Source organism: Ambystoma mexicanum, chromosome 1p, assembly GCF_040938575.1.
Source record: "Ambystoma mexicanum isolate Mex_15411 chromosome 1p, UKY_AmexF1_1, whole genome shotgun sequence".
Taxonomy (NCBI): Eukaryota; Metazoa; Chordata; class Amphibia; order Caudata; family Ambystomatidae; genus Ambystoma; species Ambystoma mexicanum.
The window spans coordinates 713,107,867-713,129,880 of record NC_090921.1 but is presented as its reverse complement, the minus strand read 5'-3'; the positions used below and the strand labels follow the sequence as shown (position 1 = coordinate 713,129,880).

The 22,014-nt window shown below is 44.7% G+C and overlaps 1 protein-coding gene across 2 annotated transcripts in view; it reads left to right on the top strand.

Annotated features, from left to right (window-relative positions):
- TRIM46 (tripartite motif containing 46) overlaps positions 1 to 22,014 on the top strand; it is a 242,380-nt gene that overhangs the window by 181,952 nt on the left and 38,414 nt on the right. For both annotated transcript variants that reach the window (XM_069650138.1, XM_069650139.1), the window contains exon 7: positions 16,419 to 16,543. In XM_069650138.1, coding sequence (XP_069506239.1) covers positions 16,419 to 16,543 — 125 coding nt within the window. The remainder of the gene's footprint in view (positions 1 to 16,418; positions 16,544 to 22,014) is intronic.

Genomic DNA, 22,014 nt, shown 5'->3' with positions numbered 1-22,014 from the left:
ACATTCGTAATTACCTGAAACCTTTTTTCAATTTTCTGGCATGTGAAATTCTCCAACCTAGTATCATTCATTCTGTCTGAGATAAACAATTCCAAATATATATAACTGTGCACCACCTCAATATTCACATTATCCATCTTCCAATTATATTTTTGGGCCTTTTTTGTGTGTGGGCAGTTCCTCATAATTTTGTTTTTATTATAATTGATACTTAGTTTGTTGTTTTTGGAGAATTCGCAGAGTTTGTTAATGCTTTGCTGTAACCCACTCGGAGTTTGATCTACCAGAATGGTATCGTCCGCATAGGCTAACCAACTTATGAGGGTGTCACCCACTTTTGGTGGAAGGTTTGGGCTTGGCTAAGGTTGTCATTCATATCTGACACATATATATTGTACAATGTGGGCGCAATTGGACAACCTTGCTTTAATCCAGTGTTTGTAGTTATTTCCTCACTTGGGTAACTCTCCAGACTGAGTCGAACCTGCACCACATTATCACAGTACAATTCTTGGATGAAGTACAATATGATAAGTCTCGGCTTTCTTTCTCTCATCTTTGCCCATAAAATGTGCCTATCCACAGTATCAAATTCTCCTTAATAGTCTATGAAACAAATGTACAAAGATTTACCTCTCTGATTTATGCTCTGGCGTAATAAATACATAAGTGTCCAAATATTGGACAGCTTCCCCTCCCACGTCTGAATCCCATTTTCTGTCTAGGTAGTATATTATTCTTATTAATCCATAGATTTAGTTCCGATAATAGAGTTTGTGCAAACATTTTAGAACAAGCATCTGACATGGCTAGCAATCTATAGTTATTGGGGGTATCTCTTGCCCCCTTTTTGAAGATTGGTATCACAATTGATGCTTTCCAGCTCATTGGTATTATTCCTGTGATAGCATGTGAAGTGAAATGAACAGCCCTGAGAGTATGCTGGACCAATACTGAGGTCTATGCTTATATAGCTGATTTGGGAACCCATCGCGATGGTTTCAGTTTGATTATCAATTTCTAAATATTTTCCTTTGAGAGATCCAGAGTTATATCTGTATCTAGGTAAGTTTCCTTTAGAGTAGCAATGTTATCTGCTATCCCTCCTCATTGCACTCTTTATTTCTTTCTTATGTATCTTTTTTTCCTTTGCAATCACTACATTATATGATTTCCTGTTTACTATAGTTTTGTCCCCATATCTAGTTTCTAGGCACTGTCTAAACTGTTCAGCACTATTTGAGATTGAGCTAAACATTTCTGGCCCAAAATTATCTTCCAGGTGATGTTCCTTCAATAAATTATCGAAAAAAGACATGTATCTCTCTATGTTCCTAGTTGACCAGGTAATTCTATTGCCACCTTGTTTAACTATGCATCCATCTAGGAGACCAATATTTTTTGTTGTTGCAGATTGAATACTAGATTTCTGGTCTATGTGATTGCTTAGGTGTGTGGGGTGAAGGGATAGCTGGCCCATAAGTACCGTAATTGAGTTGGACATAAATATAGAACCTATCCATGAATATATGCCGCTAGCGTACCATGTGTATGAACACTTTTCCTCCTGCAGTATATCTATATAGAGTTGGCACAAACCATTGGCATATATAAAAGATTCCCATACATTTGTTCAACATTAATCTCTCTCTCTTGTATAATGGTGGCTCCCCAGTGATTCACAGTTATAAATAGGCTCTCTCGGATTTCTCTCCTAGGGTTTGTGAATCTTGTATAATTGAAGTCTCCCACATAGCGCCCCAATATCTTGATTGGTCCATTCATCAATGATGTTACCCAATTCTTTTATGACTGACCCTGTAGTGATGTCATTGGGTGGGTTATATACATTGATCACAAGTATTGTTTGTATCAACTCATTGATCTTAAGATAAAGGGGGGGGGGCACCAATATACATGGGTGAGGAACAGACTTGTTATATTCTGTTAAAATTAGATGATTCTTGGCACCTATTATGAGGCTGCCAGTCGGCCCTCCCTACTGCAAGTATTTGTCTTTTTTTGTATTATTTTGTAATCATTCAAAATGAAATCATAACATAGGCAAGTCTCTTGAATAGCAAAAACATCTGCGCCCAGTAGGATGGACATTCCCTCCATTTTGGTGGCAAAGGAATGATAGAAAACCCCTGGAATTCCACATTATAAAGCTTAAATCCTCCTTATATACATCCTTCTGTCAATCAATATCCTCACACTCTCCAATAGTTGATAGCTCATTATTTATGTTGGGGGTATACAAACCATCAGCATTAAGTTCCTCCACAATTTGATGTACCAGATTCTCCATACTCCATCCTCTCATGTTCCATTTTGTCACTTTGGGTTGTTTTGGTTTAGCACCATGTACCATATTCATCTTTACAGCAATTTTTAACAACTCGTATCTCATCTCTTTAAGTTGTATAGCATAAGCCATTATACACTCACAGACTATGGGGACACCAGGTGTACTATAGCCCAATTCGGTTCACATGCTGTTTTAGGGATTTCCACAAGTGTGGTCTCTTGTGAGGCAATGACTATCAGGTCAGATACTTAGTGTAACAATTCCAGAGCATTTGTTCTGTTTAAGAATGGGCTATGAGAGGAGGCATGCATATCAACAATTGTAATCTTTTTTGTTTTACTCATAGCGGAACCTGTGGTCTTAATAGCAATCTTATCTAAATCTATGTGAGATTTGCAGTCTTCAAACTCATCAGTTTCATAAACCTTCTCATCTATTGACTGTTCCTCGTCCTCTCCTCCCAATTCGGAAAATCTAACCTTGTTCGCCCGAGTCTGCTGAGGCTCTCATTGCATAACTATGTTTCTATTGTCCCTCGTGTAGTTCCCACTTTGCTTCTGTTTACATTTCTTTGGGGAGACTTCCTACTTTTACCTTTATTTTGATAGGGCTTACCTGTCTTATTACGCATTTCATCTTCCACCAATTCAAAGTTGTCTTTGATTCTATACATTTTACTGTATTCTGAGTTGATTTCGTCAGGGATTGCAACGCTGTATTCCCAATATTATTTCTCTTTTTATTTCTAGTGGTTGTCTGGCTCCTTTTTTTGGCCATCTTGTTAGTTATTGGCTGCATATTGGGAGAATTAGGTACATTATAGTGTGCCTAAATTGTGTCCCTATTTGTGGAAACATCTATCTCATCATGTACTTTCAATATAGAATCATCTGCATTTAAACTGCAGCCATTTGAACAATCTGTGTTCACCTGATAGTCATTTGCTATGTTTACCTGGGCCTCAACCATTATAGGGTGAAGTTTTGACATATCTAATATCATGTCCATCAATTTAGTAAAGCCTTCTTTCAGTGTTTGTTGCTCTTTAAAAATGGAGCTGCAAATTGTGAATAAAGCTTTTGCAATTTTTAGTAGTTCGGGTTCACTCCTCCATTCTTCCCCTTCCTCGTCAGAGTCCCCTATTAACCTCACTTCTCTTCCTTGTCACTGCACTCTTCCTCATCAGTCCACCGCTAGCCCACCTCACTCTTCCTTATCACAGTCCCCCAGTAGCCCCACCTCACTCTTCCTCATCAGTCTCCCACTGCACACACCTCAATCTTCCTCGTCACAGTACACCAATAGTAATCACTAGCATTACCCCCACACACCTCTTCCTCGTACCAATACTTAATTATTGATCATACCTTTTCCATCACCTCCCACTTCCTTATCCCAGTACCCAATAGTAATCCGTGTCATTACTTGTGCATCCCTATTCCTCATCCCAGTACCCAATGGTAATCTTACCTTTATCCACACATCCCTCTTCCTCTTCCCAGTACTCAATGGCAATCTTACCTTTAAACCTTTATCTTATCTTACCCCTTAGATTTATGATGATGCTCAGATTGGAGTTGCTCCCAACCTATTCAAGAACTGGGGCATGTAATGACATCCTATACACAAAAAGGCTGTGTTGATTTTGTAACATAGAAATTGAGACCTCGAGACAGGTATTAACAAAAACTGTGACAAGCTGGGAGACATACATAAAAAGGGCTATCTTAACCTGAGCTATGAACTGGCTCATTATACCTCGGATGAATCATGAGCACTAATATTATCAGGGAATGCAACGGTTTTGAATTTTACAGTATACCATATGTGGCAAAAAATACAAGCACTATTGGAAACTGCAAAATGAAAACAATTGGTTTTTAAATGTTAGTATGATTTACGAATCCCTATTCCCCATCCCAGTAGCCAATAGTATTCTTTCCTTTACCCCCACACCCCTTTTCCTCATCACATTCCTCATTACCCTAATGCTCACTCTTCGTCATTACAGTCCTCCACTAACCCTACCTCAGTCTTCCTTGTCATAGTGCCCCACTATCCCCATCTCACTCTTCCTTTTCACAGTCCCCCACTACCCAACTCTCTATTCCTCCTCACAGTCCCCCAATATGCCCATCCCACTCTTCCTCATCACAGTCCCCCACTACCCAACTCTCTTCTTCACCATAGTCCCCTATTAACCCCACCTCACTCTTCCTCATCAGTCATCCAGTACCCCCACCTCCCTCTTCCTCATCAGTCCATCACTACCCCACCAAACTCTTCCTTGCCTCCGTCCCCCACTACCTTACCTCACTCTTCCTCATCAAAGTCCCTGCTACCCCAGCTCACTCTTCCTTGTCATAGTCCCCACTAATCTCACCTTACTCTTCATAGTCAGAGTCCCCCATTACTCCACCTCACTCTTCCTCGTCACTGTGCCCCACAACTCCCACCTCCCTTTTTCCATCACCTTCCTCATCACTCCCCTACTACACCACTTAATTCTCCCATCACAATTCTCTCATCACAGTCCCCCACTGCCCCACCTCACTCTTCCTCATCACAGTACCATAATCGTAATCACTAGCATATCCCCATATCCTTCTTCCTCATCCCAGTACCTAATTAATAATCCTACCTTTACTGATGCCTCCCTCTTCCTCGTCCCAGTACCAAAAAGTGGTCAACATAATTACCTCCACAACCCTCTTCTTTGTCCCAGTACCCAGTGGTAATCTTACCCTTACCCCATATCCATCTTCGCTACCTTGCTACCCAAGATTAGTCTTACCTTTACTCCCACATTCCTCTTCCTCATCAGTCACCCACTACCCCACCTAAATTTTCCTAGTCACAGTCCCCAACTACCCCACATCAATCTTCCTCCTCACAGTCCCACACTACTCCACCTCACTCTTCCTTGTCACAGACCCCTGCTATCCCCACCCCACTCTTCCTCATCACCGCACGCCACTATCCCCAACTCTTTCTTACTTGTCAGTCCCTCAATACCCTCTTCCACCTCATAGTCCCCAATTAAACCCACCTCACTCTTCCTTGTCATAGTCCCTCACTACCATCACCTCAATCTTCCTGCAGTCCCCGCTACCCACCTCACCCTTCCTTGTCATAGTCCCTCACTACCATCACCTCAATCTTCCTGCAGTCCCCGCTACCCACCTCACCCTTCCTTGTCACAGTTGCCCAGTAACCCCATCTTACTGTTCCTCATTACAGTACCCACTACTCCCACCTCACTCTTCCTTGTCACAGTCTCCCACTACAAACACCTCAATCTTCCTTGTTATAGTAATCACTAGCATTACCCCCACATCCCCCTTCCTCGTCCCAGTACCAAATTATTAATCCTACCTTTACTGTCACCACCAACTACCTCACCCCGGTATTCAATAGTAATCCATGTCATTACCCACGCATCCCTCTTCCTCTTCCCAGTACCCAATGGTAATCTTATCTTTACCCCCACATCTCTGTTCCCCATCCCAGTACTCAATAGTAGTCTTTCCTTTACTGCCACATTCTTATTTGTCGTCCCAGTAAACCCTTAGTAATCCATTCTTATCTAGTGGACATGAAAAAATGTGCTAAACCCAATGTTGCATAATTGAAGAACAGATATTGATAACAAATGATATATCATCAGTTAAGTTATCAGAAAAAAAAATCAAATTACAGGTGGTGGGAGGTATAGCATAACAGAACCTTTAAATTCAATGAAAACCCTTTAGTTGAGGACAGTTAATGTGAATAGGTTCAGTGCAACAAAGCCCGTGAAATACAGTGAAAAAACTTTAGTTGAAGTGCTGATATAATGCAACAAACCCCTGAAATTTGGCAGGCTTTGAAATCTATGCCACCTTAACCATGAGGTGCCCATTGTGCAGCCCCAAATCACAATAACGGCATCACAAATGACATCACTGTTGACATCACATATTACATTAATTTGAACATGTCAGATGCTATCAGTGACGACATCATATTCGAAGTCACAATTACCTTACTGTAGGGAAACCTTTTTGAAGATATAGGGCCTGATTCATAGAAAAGCGCACAGGAATCCCGCAATGCCCATGTGCCAAGAAAATCACTGCACAAGCCTGCGTGCCGAAGTTTTTCTGCATGCTCTGCATATTTTTGGAATTGTCTGCGCAAAGAAACCGTATACGCAAGTCGTGGCCGGAACGCCCCAGAGCACCCGCAGGCAAATCATAAGCAGCCAGAAACAGCCAGCTTTGCATGCTCCCCAGGCGCGAGTACATGCACCCTCAGAACATTTATCGAAACTCAGGTAAAACTCAGAAAATCTGCGTGCGAACCCCTGTAAACAGTTCCTGCACCCTGCTACACTGCATACGAGCACCCCTAAATTAGATCGGTACCCCGGCTGTGTGCATGCACCTATAAATCCGACACCCGATTTTACCTCAGCGCTGTGATTCCTATGTGCAGCTGTCTGTACGCCTGTCTTCGGGTGACGGATAGTATGCGGGCTTTGCATGGCCACACTTCCCTGCCGGGAGGTTGCACTGTCAGATCCCTGAATACATATTGTTCCACGCATTAGTGGACGTGCAATGAACTGCCTGCGTGTCATCCCATGTAATGTAACGCCCACTTTTTTGCATGTTCTTCCACATTTTTGATGTTCTGTCCCTTTTCCGGACCTCTGCGCAAGCCACGCCCATGCTCTGCGTGGTGCCTCGCACAAGGCACTTGGCCGCTCGCAGTGGCGTGCTGGGCCGCTACGAAATCCACACACGTTCAAGGAAAATCCTGCATGTTCGATTCCATGGATCGACGAATGGGATTACGCACGCAGTTTGGATCACAAGTTCCCTATTTTCTGCGCAAATGATTCCATGAATCGGGCCCATAGAGTGCATTCTAGCACAAATGCAATATGCCATGCAGTGCACTGAACTGTCTCACCTTGAATGTCTTTTAACTAAGTTTTTTCACTGGCATGTGTATATGCATACAAATACCAGATTTACTTTAGACACAAATACAAAAGTCTACACACAGCACAATGTACATCATCCAAGAACAGCATATTTTAATTTGTGCATGAGTGAATGCTCCTTAGCGTGGTGCAGTTTGTGCCAATCCCAGACTTTTGTATATTTGAACACTACACTGGCGGACGTCAATCAAAATCACAGTAACAGTCCTAGATATAGACTGATAGGACCGAAGTGACGCAATAGGAGAAAAGTTCATTCGAATAATTTATAAGTCAGTTTGGCAAAAATATAAACACACAACGAGGACTTCATAATCCAGTAATTTAAGGCCTGATAAACATGTTATTAGAGGCAATTACTGGCATGGCGCTGAATGTAATTGCAGCGTATGCCACATCAAATAAGCCCGGGTGGTTTGTTTATCTCTACCAACGCCTGGATTGGTGCGGCTTTAGTGCGTCAGACAAGCTACACTTTCAACCTACGTTTGTGTAGGCTGTCTTCTTAAAATCGAAAAAGTGTTGGCGCTCTATTGAACTAAATACACTCAAATAAATGGAACGAAAAACCACAGACTGAAAGTCGCTTATGAAACAAAAACAAGCAACCACAAAATAAAGTTATGTTCACTGAATGCGTGGAGACCTTTGAAGATGATTCTTGGCGCTAGAGCTAACTCTGCAGACTAAAAACATTAGATTCGTTCGGAGTTGTGTTATTTCAAAGAAACAATTATGTAGAAACCCAGACTGACGAAGGTATTATGAAGAAAAGTGATGTCCGTGTATTTCCCCAACAGTTAGTAAGTAGGAGAAACGTTAACATAATGGTAACATATTTAGTGTTGCTATTCTCTAATTAATGCAATCATTGAAACACAGCTAATCTATATTTGAAAACAAAAAGTGTTGAAGTTAGGGTTATGCCACAACATTTTTTAAGTTCGTTTTGGAGCTTACATTTTATTTATGTGTTTCCATTAAAGATAGGGTCTGGAGGAGGGAGAGCTTTGACAAGCATTGTGCACTACAGCTTGTAAAACATGTGCTTGGAGGCAGATGAGCCATGAGGTGGACTCAGAAACGTTTTCTCCACGTGCATGTGCCCTGTGACCGTAACACACACATGCGTTCTGGAAGAAGCCTGAGCAGGGGCTGGTCTGTCCCAGGTCCAGGCGCATCCCGAGTCACCAACGGATGGATTTTGACCAATAGCAGGCCTGCGCCGCTCTCCACTGTCGCAGGCCGGGCGCAGGGGCGAGGGCCATCTAGAAAGATCTGTCGGAAGCATGGCGACTTTCTCGTCAGTGCCCTGAAGAGCTCTGCTCCTGCTTGCATCACCTGACTTCTTCTTGTGATCAATGACTTCTGGAACACCCCTGGAACAATGTAAGGGTGCTCAAGCCAGGGCTGTCACAACGTGTGGTGAGGCCTGGGGCAAAACGTTTGGTGAGGCCCCCTTATAATTTTTTGCACTGGGCCAGCGTTGCCGCCGCAAACAGGAGACGCAAGAAATCTCCCATTGAGTTTGTGTGGAGGAACCCAAATATGGTTCATTATTATGACAGTAAATCAACTACAGCAAAGTTATGTTTCTGTACTGAAGACAAGTTCACTCCAGATTAACAATTTTGCCATATGCATAAATATATATAGGATGGCATGACGGCGGGTGGTGCGTGATGCCAGCTTTAGGGAGGAGCGCCTTGCCCCTTCGTGCGCATTAAAACACACATCATACACAGTGACAGGTAGATGATGTTCAGTGATAGCTGATGAATTTATGAACTGGAGAAGCTTAAATGTGTGCACCTATTATGTGGGACTGACGGAGCACAGTGAGGGAGCCCAAACAAGGGATGCTTGAGAAGGTTTCCCGCCCCCAAAATTGTTTTGAAGCAAATTAAAATTGTGCGTTTTACAGCACTTTGTTTATAAATTAGGGTGAAAAGCCATAGAGTTTGCGATTGGTTTGTATGGTAGCCCACGGACAAACCCAGTAGATGTAAGTCACGAAACATGCACAGGAGCATTTTCCATTGCGTTTAATGCTGCCTTTGCCCACATCATATGCCAGTATGAAAACATATCCATGCAGGCTGCATCAATATATTTGATTTAATTATTTATTTGGCATTTGTAAAGCGCGCCGAACCCAAAGGCATCTGGACCGCCATTACCATATAATGACTCAGCCAGTAAAAAAAAAACATGCCACTGAACATACAGACCAGCTGTGCACCATAAGTGTTATTGCTGGCTAGACTGGCCAATATTTAATGTAGGCCAGTCTAGCCAAATTGTAACACTTATGTTTTCTTTACCTAGGCCTGGCTGAAGATGAGTCGGGGCCCAATTCAACATGACGGTTGGGGGCCCCCATTGCTTACAGCTGAAAACAGTCTCAGGCCACCGTTGGGTGCATACATTATAATGGAGACAAAGAAGAACAGCCAAGAGTTAATAGCCACTGATTATCACAAAACGGCCAGCCAGCAGGGAGCTGAAACACTAAACGCCCACTGAAAATCTTAAAATCCCTCTTTGTCAGAAGTTGGCTGATGTGGGGAACCGGTGTTAAAAGGCGATGTGGTGATAACAATTCTGTATACCTCAGGGAAGTGAACGCTGAAAGGCCTCCAGCAAACACAGCTGTAAAACAAGCGTTTGAAAGCGCTCATTTCAAGCCCCAGAATGAAAGGAATATAGAAAGGAATATATTGCCATGTTACAAAACTGCCGACTGGCAACATTGGGGCATTTGCTGGGGTCCCCCGAAGCCACGTTCAACTGAAAGAGCTGAAAGGCCCTGGTGAGACAGCCAGCTAGCAGGGAGCTGAAACACTAAATGCCCACTGAAAATCTTTAAATACTACTTTGTCAGCAAGTCGATGATGAGGAGGAACTGGTGTCAAAAGGCAACAAGATGATAACACTTCTATGTACCCCAGGGAAGTGAAAGCTGGAAGGGGTCCATCAATTGCAGCTTGATGGTGCACACCTAGATATGCTGTTTGTTTCATTTCCACCATAGGAATGCCTAAAAGTGGGCCTTCTAGGTTCTGAGTGGTGGTTTTCAGCTGGCAGCAGAGCATCTGTGCACGTGACGGATCCACACAATTGTACATATTATGAGAAAAGTGAAACTAATGATCTTATAGTCGATAAACTGAAAGAGGTATTAAACGCGAGCAAAATCTAGTACATACCAACCCAATGTATTTGAAAAACAGAAGGATGCATTGGCGTTATCATAGGTCTCAACTGACACGCTTTTGCAGGGTGTCACCCTCCTTACAATCCACTGCCTCACTAGCCAAGCCCCCTATACGCCGATTCACTTCATTGGGCTCTCACCTCATCCAAAAAAATGAAATCTGGTGTTTTCACCCACCTTGGTAAGGTTGAGTGCTATGCAACTATCAGCTGGAAGTTTGGGATAACGAATATGCATATCTCTCTTTGTGTTGCATTCTGGGACTAATAGTTTACACGCTGATGGTGCTGACCACACACACACGGGTTGCGATTGATTCACCCAGGGCTCAAGTCGAGGGTACACGCGGGTGGACGGAGTCCACCCACTTTTTTCAGAGGGTGGACTCAGTCCCCCCATCTAAAATGAGAAACATTGAATGTCCTCTTTGAATTTATGTCATCAGGTTTGTAGGTCGGTCACTTCACCACTGCACTATAAAAGCTGATGAAAAGTAACGAACACCTAAAGGTGAAATGTCCCATTTCAGTGCTGCAAACTCCAGGGAAAACATTTGTATTGGTTTTGGAGTTTAAATCGGGCACACCTTTTAACATTTTCAAAAACATTATTCAATGAAAATATCCTCTCTTACATTGTACAGTGGCGCCGGCTCCGCCTTCACAGTGCCCACTATATCCCCAGTGGGCCATGGCCCGCCCTGCCCTCCATGCTGTGTGTGGCGTGTAACATTTTTTTTTTAAATCCTTTTTTTCTCAATCTTAATGACCTCGCAGCTCGCAAGATGAAATGTCATCCAGATGGCTGCGAGGCTCCCCCTGAGCGCGAGGCCTGGGGCAGTTTGCCCCCCCTGCACTCCCCTCGTGACGGCCCTGGCTCAAGCATGGATGCAGGAAACGAATACGAAGCAACAGGAATGTGCACATGCCATGATAGCATAGATAGTGGACATGGTCCAGGATTGTCCAACTCCAGGCCTCCAGGGCTGGATCCATGCTGGGTGTTCAGGATTCCCCTCATTATTAATCATGAGATAAATTTGCATACAATGATTCCCAATGTGTGCACATTTTTCCTCATGAATATTAATGGAGAATATCTTGAAAACCTGTCAGGCTGCAGGCCCTCAAGGCCCGGAGTTGGACAACCCTGTATGCTACCAAGAAGGCGCAGATACCATACCATAGATAACGGACCCGGTTGTATAGCTCCCAGGAAAGCTGCCAATATCTCAGTGTAGACTGAGATCAGAAATGGGCCAATTCTGCAAACGGTGTTGCCATTAGTAAGCAAAGACACAAATGACTTTCAGGTTTGCACTATCTCAATAGTCCCTATTATTATACAGAAAGTAGCACTATAGCAATTTAAACTGAGTGACCTTTTTATTTTAAACCATAACCTGTGTACTAAATGAAGTGGGTGGACATTTTGAAACCCTTAGGGACTGGCAATTTTGACAAGTTAGGAACTTTCTGGTTAAATGAGCTGTTCAGGATTATACACTTTGGTTAAGAGGTGAAGCTGGGATTTGAGCCCCCTCTTTTTCTTGTTTCCCAGTTATCGATGTCAGCAAAGTGCAATTATTTGTGAATGTTTGACTTTCTTGAACTAAAATAATACAGTTTTGTCAATATGAGGTGTAAAGAACATAAATTGCATAGTAATTCAACATGACAATATTTTTAAAATAAGTTTTATAGAAGCACTTTATGCAAAGGAAGAACTTTAGTTTCGTTTTTTCCATCATCATGGCAAGCATACAGGTAATGAAGACTAATTGGTATGAGCCTAACAAATCTCATCTGGGTTTTTTCTATGGTATTTTAAAGCTTTAAAACACCCAACATGGAGACTTGCAGATTGTTATTAATGAAGTGAAAAAGAATGTTTTAAAATGTACAAAGAGGCATACTGGCTTTTGTTAAATAAGCAGACCTGAACATAAGCTTACCAGAGATGGGGCATTGGGTTGGATCGCTTCTCTCCATCATCTCCTCCATGCGAATTCCCTCCATAGGAATAAAGAGCAGACAATGCGCTAAATAATGTCACCAGCACGTCAGCAGGCCAACCTAGTCATAGAAAACAGCACACTGCTATGCACTGCCATAAAATGATGTCTCCAGGATGATTTTATTGTCCATTGGCGAAATAGGGATAGGATCCTCGATAGTTTATTTGCAAATTCCCGAATTTGGCTACCTAACAACCTCAACACTAGCACTTTATGACGGGTGTTGCCAGGTCTGGAAAAGATCTGGGGCTATGCTAATGTCGGGACTGTCGGGACTCAGGGCTAGCTAGCCTTTTGGTTGTAGCCCCTGAGATTCTATCTGTAAGAAGCTCATTCTATGGACATTTCTTTGTGGAACTCAGTGAGAGTCACTGTGTGTGCCTGAGTTGCAATTGGTTGCCTGTGCTCGCAGTTAAATGGAAACAATCCCAGATGTCAGGGTCTTATTCGCACTGCTCTTTTCCATTGAAGCGTGGGCCTGTTTTGTGCTATAAATAGCAACATGTGCAATGCTGTGATCTTTAGCAACGTCCTTTAGTTTGGGCCTGATGTTTTTGGAGCTTTTGAGACTGCACTGTACACATAGCTGCTTAAACCTACCAGCTTTGCCAGCGCCTGTTCACTTTATCTTTCACCAGCACCAGTTTTTTTTAATGAAGAACTGTGGTATTGGCTTCACCGATGGTGAGTGGTGAGTTTGTGTCAGGTACTAAACAGGATGACCTCTGCCGTAGACCTGTTAAGCTACACCGCTTCTCCACCAGCAGCAGGGTCAAAGGCAAGACTTCATAGCATGTCGGCTCACCATTAAGCGTAATGGCGAAATGTGTGTCATTCACATTGGACTGTCAACCAAAACCCTTTGATATGAAGCTTCCAACAGTGAGTTGATTAGACTTTGAAGTACTCCTGTACAGAAAAGAGCCCCTGCACAGTCCTCACTGTCATGCTCGAAGTAACACAGTCCCTTGAAACTCCCCCACATCATCAGTTTCTCAATGACAAAGTGGAGGGGGGCTTCTGCCAGAGGTTATCAAGGTCATTGACAACACCTAAGACTGTGGGCATGGCACTTCACAATCTACCAAGTAGGGATAGTAGGACAAGTCTAAACTTCTTACCACCCTAAGCTATTGTCAATGGAGAGATCAGAGGGGATACGCATGCATTAAACATCACCTAGGAAACATAAGGTGCCACATAAGACTGCAGCTGAAGAAGAACTGAATGGGCCAAAGGCCACAGGCTGCAGCCTATCACTCAAAACACTTTGGGCCCACCTGCTTCTTCCCAGACCAACACCTGCCCTGTGACATCTGGGACAAGCATGATAATAAGCAGGGGTGGACTGGCCTATAGGGAACTCTGGAGATTTCCCAGTAAGCCTCTGCACCCTGGGCCACTTTTGTGTGGTAACCTATTTTATTTCCAAATGTTCTCATAGGAAAAGGGTTGGGCTTGCTGAAAATGTGTAATATGGAGCCACTTTGAACATTATTTCCAGGGCCTCTGTCATGGTGCATGCTCCCAAACCCCTGAAACTGGTGAGCCCATCCCTGACACTGGCATCCTTAAGGGCTTATCAAGCCTCAAATAGACTCTCCTGGACTCACACCTGGCGCCGCTGGCGCCAGGCTCATAGTAGGTGTTGACTTCATGGGACTATATTCTCAGCTTAGGGAGGCTGAGCCTTTCAGTGCAGGATGTGGCTTGGGACTACTTTACCTGGAGAGGCAGGATACGGTTAAGAGGTTTACTTGCCTGGAACTACTTGCAAGGCTATTTAAAACGCACCCTGCAAACAGAACACGCTTCGCGTTATTCTGCACTCCTGCAGCGTAACACTCACCGTGTCTGTTCAGCTCTTGCACCTCTTCTGCCACGCCCGTCCAGAGTTTCCCGTCCATTGACACCTGTGAAAAGAGAAGAACAGGAGTTATTAAAGCATCAAAGGCCTTACCTGCAGTCTAACATCCCTGCCTCGCCTTCCGTTTATTCACGGACCGCCGCATCTGCAGAAGAAGAAAAGAAGGTACACACGTGGGTAGCTACACTCAGCTGGGGTCGGCATCCTCCAGGAACTCCATCGAGTGATTCTTCCATCATCCTGAATTGCGCCGCACCTCGACATCATCCAGGAACTCCATTAAGCGTTTCTTGCATCATCCTGAATTGCACCGCACCTCGACATCATCCAGGAACTCCATCGAGCGGTTCTTCCATCTTCTTCCTGGAATTGTGCCGCACCTGCTGAACAGAAAAGACACAGCAGGTTAGTCACGCACAACAAAGGAAAGCTATTCAAAAGAACATTTAGAGCGCCCCGCACAGCGCCATACTCGCCTGCAGGAATCCTGCTCATCATTGTAAGGAGAGTCAGTCCATTATCCGAAAACCCGCTCAACACCGCGCCTGAAAGAAAAGAACGAACATTAGTTAAACTTGAGCGAGAAAGATTTTATGCAGCTATTCCAAGAAGCTATTGGAATAGAGACTTACCTGCTTACTCAAGTTCTTCCAAATCAGCAACCTCCATCGGATCAGTGAAGTAACTAGATCTTTGGACAGACTGTACAAACCGTGCCCCTGCCAGAGTGTGCAGGACAGAGTGCTCACTTTTAAGAAACCCAAGGTGAGCCAGAGGAAGAGAGGGAAATCGGAAGGAGGTGAAGCCAAAACCAGCTCCATTCAGTTGGCTAATATATTGCTTTGACTTTGCAGGAAAATGCCTCCTGAGAGGAGATCGAAGGGAACACGCGGGCTAGCATCTTCATTTAAACCGCGCAACGCCAGTGCAGACACATTATGCCCCCGTGGAGACCAGGTGAGCGTGACAGCCTCTTTTGGTTCTCAGTCCACCCCTGATAATAAGACTGAATGGTCGACCATGTTGAGTGTGGCCGAGATGTCCAATGCAGATACTGCCAAAATCTGTGATGGTCAGAGTGTCCAAAACTGAACCCATAGCAGTTTCTGTCTCATGGCCGGATTTTCGGTCTGATGAAAGAGCCCACAGCAGCTCAAATGACTCCAGAAAATCCGGTAAACAAATGAAAAAGGCCTTCTCTATCAATGTGGCCAATAAAGGGGACGATAGTTTCCTAGGACCTGGGGATCAAGATTATGTTTTGACCAGGCCCTATTTAATGGAGTAGGGAATCCTGCCCTTTCTCAAAGAGCAGTCAAAGCAAAGAGAATACAATTGCTTGACGCCCGACCCAACACTGGTCCTCAGGGACTTTCTTCCAAAGCAGTAACCTCTGGGGAATTGCAGGAAAAAGAAATGGCTGCGCCCTAACCCTCTTGATCTTCGAACAGTGCTTGGGGTTGGCACGTTTGAATCAGTAGACTGCTTATCAGTTGCACCCATTCCAGTGTGTCTTCCCTTGTACAGCACCATGCCATACAATAGCACCCATGCCAAACATAATGGTGCCTCGGGAGAATAGCTCAGCGGCAACGTGATTGCCTTGGAAGCAAACGACAAGGAGCATCACAGGTTCGATCCCCGGGTCCGCGCTTAGAAACCGCCAGGTATTAAGCACGTTATAAATAACCTATCATAATGCAAAGTGCACTGTTCTAGAGATCAATGCCATATATTGGAAGGCAGTCTAATAAAATACAGTACAGTAGTGTAGCAGTGTGAAAAGTACCAAACTGTGCCTCCTGCTGTACACAACTCTACCATACAATGCTATATGAATACCAAACAAATCCATACAACACTGTGCCATACAATGTAGGACAACATACCTCATAATATCAAATAATGAAGTACATTACATATTAATAAGAATGCTTGCATATGCGCAAAGTGCATGAAAGATGCCTGAACGCTGTCTTCACTCTTGCATTCTCTGACTTGATCACACTTCCGCAGGATCGTAAGGGCCACCGAGTCGCTGCAGAGCTTTCGACCATCCTCCTCCAGCGCCTCCTTCAGTTGCTTTCAAGTGGACGTGGGCCGGGAGATGCGACTACTCCGAGACCTCACCTTCGCCAGGGGTGAGTATTGCTTAGGAGGCAAGCATGATCTGCCTCTGGACTTACCAAACTACCTACCTTGCAGGTTCTGTCTGTGCACCCAGGTACTCCCAAGAGATCATTGGCTAGATTGGGCCTAATTGAACCCGAAACATGTCCTTCAGCAAGTTGCACAAAATGCCTGTCAGGGAATTGAAGGCCAACATCCTAACTAAGTGAATATGCATATTGCCTCCCTTAACATCTCCACGAAACTGTGAGCGCCGCCCTGATATCAATGCTCAATGGTCACTGTGTTATTTAGGTGAAAGGGTGTGGCTGTGTCAGGATCTACACCCAGCTGGGAATTGGGAAGGTATGAGTGGAGGGAGTGTATGCCATTGAGCCGGTGATGAAATGGTGGGACAGCAGACAATTCCCTCAAACTGTTCAATGGGATTCTGGATTATCATGTGGTAGCCATGTCCTACTGTGTGAGAATTAACTAGAAGGGTCGTAATACTGCAGGGATCGATATTATGATTCCATGATCAGGATCTTAAACCAGCTCCTGGGTATTGGGCAGGACCCAGCAGGCAGGAGCTGCCGCTGAGGAACTAGGAGGTAGCACAAGGTGAGCAACACAACTAACTGCCACATGAGATGCAAACTTGAGCTTTTTCGACTTTGCATAATGATGTAAATGTCTTCTAGATGTTTTTAATGCTTCTTTATACACGTTCCCAAGTACACAGAGGCACTGGCATATCAGTATCTTTGTACGGCACCAGTTGGCCTGGGCAGTCAAACGTTACTGGTAGCATGTGGTGTCTGGTGGCACCAGTGGTCAGTTTACAGTAGGACCTGTCCGGGGTGACCCCAAATGTTCCCCTGGGATGGTTGATAGAAAAGGCTGGTCCTTTTTGGAAGCCTTTATCTTCAACTGTATGGAAGAGTATATTGGAGTAGACTGTACTCCAGGTGTAATCTTTCTTCTTCATTAGTCCATAAATGATTCACCAGGGGTGTTGGTCTCACCCCTTTAAAAAGGCAATCTGCTAAGGGGACTTGTAGCCTTCTGTAAGGGGTCCATTCCTGGCTGCTGTGTTCAGAATCATCTGCCTGATGTCATAACAGGAGTGCTCTGTCTGTCCGAAATGGATAGGGGGCACTGGAAGTTTGTAAGACTTAGGAAATTACAAGCTCTTGCTAGAAAGTCATCTCCTGGGATCCTCTACTCCGCTCCCTTCTCCTATCTACCAGGGGTTTTGCTAGGTCTGGAAAAGATCTGGGACTATGCTATTGTAGGGACTGTCAGGACTCGGGGCTAGCTAGTCTTTTGGTTATAGCCCCTGAGCTTTTATCTGGGCCTACAGCCAAATGGCCCGGGGCTATAGCCCCCTCACACACCCCTAGCAACACCTCTGCTATCTACCTACATCAAAGCTCTCTGTTGACCAGACAGGGAATGCCTTCGAAGCATAGGTTTTGCCATTATAGCTGTATCTTCCAGGAGGCTACCATGTCAAAGCTGGACATGGCTTATATTTAGATTCTCACCTGTCGCCATTTTCTGGGGCTCACAATTATATAATTCAATTTAGGGTCAGGAATACCCATGGTTAAAGGTAGCACCTGACTGCAGGAATTTTGGTTCCATCAGCTGTTGGCAGGAATATACATGTCACTTTGTGACTGCCACCTTGCCAAACCATAAGGTAGCTGCTGAGAGGTGCAAGTAGACAGGCTCAGCAGCGTTACATATTTGAACCATGCTTTTTAGCATGGAGCATTATGAAAAAGGGGGTCTGATGAGCAGACCACACTTTTGGAAACACTACCTGCATCATTTTATATTACAAAACAAAAAATCTCTGGCTAGTGTGCCCTCACAGATGGCATTCTATCACACCTGGAATATCAGATCAATCCTCAGTGTAGGAAGTGGATAAACCAGCTGAGCTTCCTCAGTGTCCTAGGATAAGTGCAAAGCTGATTTGGGGTGGAGGAGCATAACTGGGAACCATTGAGGTTGAAGCACACTGAGATTTTGCATGGAGTTAGCAGATACACAAGCGTGATTGGACGTGGCCTGGAAGCACTAAGGGGAAGGGTTATCACCCCCTTCTGATATTTCAAACCTACATCAGAGGAATGTTTAATGTATATATTAATACAGTCATCCGTAAACTCACTCTACATGTTTAACGGAGCAGAAAATAAGATACTACTGAAATATAGAGAAACGGCACGCATTGTCAGAAAATGTGGATGACCCTGAGACATTTACTTGACCTTGAATTGGACAAAAGTTCCTTAGTACAAGGCTCAGTCCCTGAGCATCCCAAATTATAAGAATAGGGTGCTTTAGTGTACTATTTCAGAAAGATGAAGGGACACAGGCTTAGTGACACGGAAAGTTATGTAGTACCCGTAAAACAGCCAGTATTTTTGAATATCATTTATTTTACCACTCTTCACAATTTGGGTTCAACCATCCATATAGAAGAAAAACACCAGGTTTAAAGTGGAGGCTCTTACAATAGCGGAAATAACCCAGGGAGAATTAATATATGAAGTTATTACTCCTATTCCCTATGAAGTCCTATAGGGCTCTGAATTGGGGTGTAATAGTAACCTTGAATCAGGTGGTAAATTACTGACCTATATGTTAACCGATCAATCAATTCTTTATTTCGACATAAAATATCATACAAGAAAAACACCATGATCATTAAAAAAATATCAATAAGTTCAAAATAAAATGAGTCACCACTACATATATGGTAACAGTAATTCAGTTTGGCAGTATTCGCAAAGCTAATACTGCCAGACTTGTAATGAGGCCTGGGGTTGCAGGTTTGCTGAGCATAAGGTTGGTGGGAAACACTGCAATTTCCAGTGGGTAGAATGGTAGAACGGAAAGCACACTGTCCTCAGGCATCAAGGGGTTAATGGAAGCACATGTATCTCTCCGCCTTATGTTCGAATCGCTGCTCCAGAAAACTAGGTCAATGTCATCGCCTCATGAGCAGGAGCCTTGCAACTTGGCACATCCGTCCCCAGCTCCGTCCCCAGGGGTAGCACGACGAGCAGCCTGGTGTGCAGATCTCTGTGGAAGACCTTTCAAAGCAGCTTTCTCGAGGAGCCGAGGGCCGGGCATTAGGATCCAGTTCCTGAAACCTGCCTAATTCATTAGACCTCCCGAGGGTCAGTCCCAGCGAGCAGATGTCTGTTGCATGCTTTTTGGGGCTGTCCATCTTCAGCAGCCATCTCGATGGACAATGGTACTTTGTACAGCAATGGATTCTCTTGTGACGCCTGTATGAGATATAGAAATGGACCATGTTTGTGGACCATGTGTGTTCAAGAAAGCAATTAACCATATCTCTGACTACTACAAGAAACGGTTGATTAGGCAATTCCTACGACCCCTTGTGTGATAGAACCATTCCTGTGATCCCAGCAATAAACTAGCCTTCAATAACGCTGGTGTGAGACCGATACATGGCCCATCTCTGTGGCATCTGCATGATAAGAGCCATCGACCATGCCTGTAAACACCCCTTCAGTTAGAGCAATGGACTATTCCTCTGCCCTCCTCGTGTGATCGAACAATGGATCATGCTTGTCAATTCGGTGTGATATAGAAGAATGGACCATTTCTATTACCCCTCCATGTGGCAGAGGAAGGGACCATGTCCAAGAACCCTGCGTGACACTGAGATAGATCAATGGGAACTGCATGGGTTTCGCCCGTGAGATAGAGCAATTGTCCATTTCCTTAGCTCGTGTGGGTGTTTGTACAATGGGCCATGGTTCAAACCCATGCATGAGGTAAAGCAATGCGCAATGCTTGGGATACCTGCAATGAGATGGACCATTCCTAAGACCTATGCATGAGATAGGGTGGCAGATCATCCCTGTTAACCCTGTTTTAATTATAACAATGGGACATTTCTGTGACCCCCAATAAGTACAAGGCAAGAGAGCCTCTCTGTGACTTCTTCATTCAGTACAACAATGGATCATGCGTGTAACTCCTGTGTGAGCTCATGCAATGGGAAATGCATTGGATATCTATGCGAGACAACAGCAGACCATTCTAGTGACCTCACCCTAATCACAGGACATTTCCAGTGACACCGCAAATCCCAGAGAGAGGAATATAGTATTTCTGCCAGCCTATGAGGAGACATACCAAAGACCCCTCCCTATGACCCGTGTGTGATGCAGAACACGAGAAAGACACATGGGAACCTTCCTGTGGTCACCCTATCATCTAGAACAGTGGAGCACGCTGATGACCCCAGTGTAAGGCAGCAATAGCAAAATAGTAGAGGTGCGACACTTGTGTGAGATAGAGAAATGGGGCATTAATTCACCACTAAGTTAGTTAGAGCAACATGTGTGTGGCTCCTGCATGAGGTATATGAATGGGTATTTTATGCTATTCTTGTATTAGATAAACAGTGGACCATTGACCTGATCCTTAGGTGAGATAGTCAACGAACCATGTGTAGGGACATAGAAAGAAGACCCAGATACCAGGATACTAAAGGTTTATTTAAAAAGTGTAGTGTGTGTTTACTTATGTGTTCCGTGTGTGTTTGTGCTTCGGGCTGAACCATCCAGCCCACCATGGAGCTGGATGGAATTCTGAAGGAGAAAAAAAGAAAGAAACAATATAAAAGAACTCCCCTGTCCAAGAATGAGCTGGACAGGAGGATTTGAAAAGAGAACAGTTGAAAAAGACAGTTAAAGAAGGGAGGCAGAGAGACTGATGGGGGGGCGCCCTTCCTCGAGCGGCCCCCTGGGGCCTTTATCCTTAAAGTAGTGCGAGGCGGCACAAGGGGACTCCACCCCCGAGGACTGATTCCAAGGGGGTTCAGATGCTATGCCTGGGGCAGCGTGGCCACCCCAGGCACCTGTTGGTTCATACAGTGTCCAGACTGGACAGGCCCAGTGAAATTCAGGGTGCAGGCAGTGTGGCAGGGCTTCCTGGGCCCACAAAGAACAGCCAGGCCAGACCTTTGTGTGGGGGGCGGCCCAGACCAGGCTGTCTGTGAAAGGCCTGCCTCGTGGTGAGGTGGGCCGTTATCATCAAAGTCCTCCTGGGCTGCATTTGCAAGAAGCAGCACAGGAGATAAAGCGGAGAAGAAGCAGCAAGCCCGGTCCAGCCCAAAGGGTGGAGCAGTGAAGAAATCAGTCCTGGGTTGGACTCGGCGGCCAGCCTGGGTGACAGGTAGGAGGTGAAGTCCCAGGTTGCTCCGTTGGGCGGCCAGGCTGAAGAAAGCCAGATCTGATAGGTCGCGGGAGTGACACTGAGCATGGCAGCATCCCCATAGCAACAGGGACCCCCAACAAACCCCAAATGTCACCTGGGTTTCAGCAGTGATGTGCGGTGGGCCCCCCAGCCAATGGGGCCAACCCAGAATATTGGTTATACTGCAGGTGCGGTGGTGAAGTGTGGTTTTGCCTCCAGACGCGCAGGGGGCCACCCAGGTAGGTGC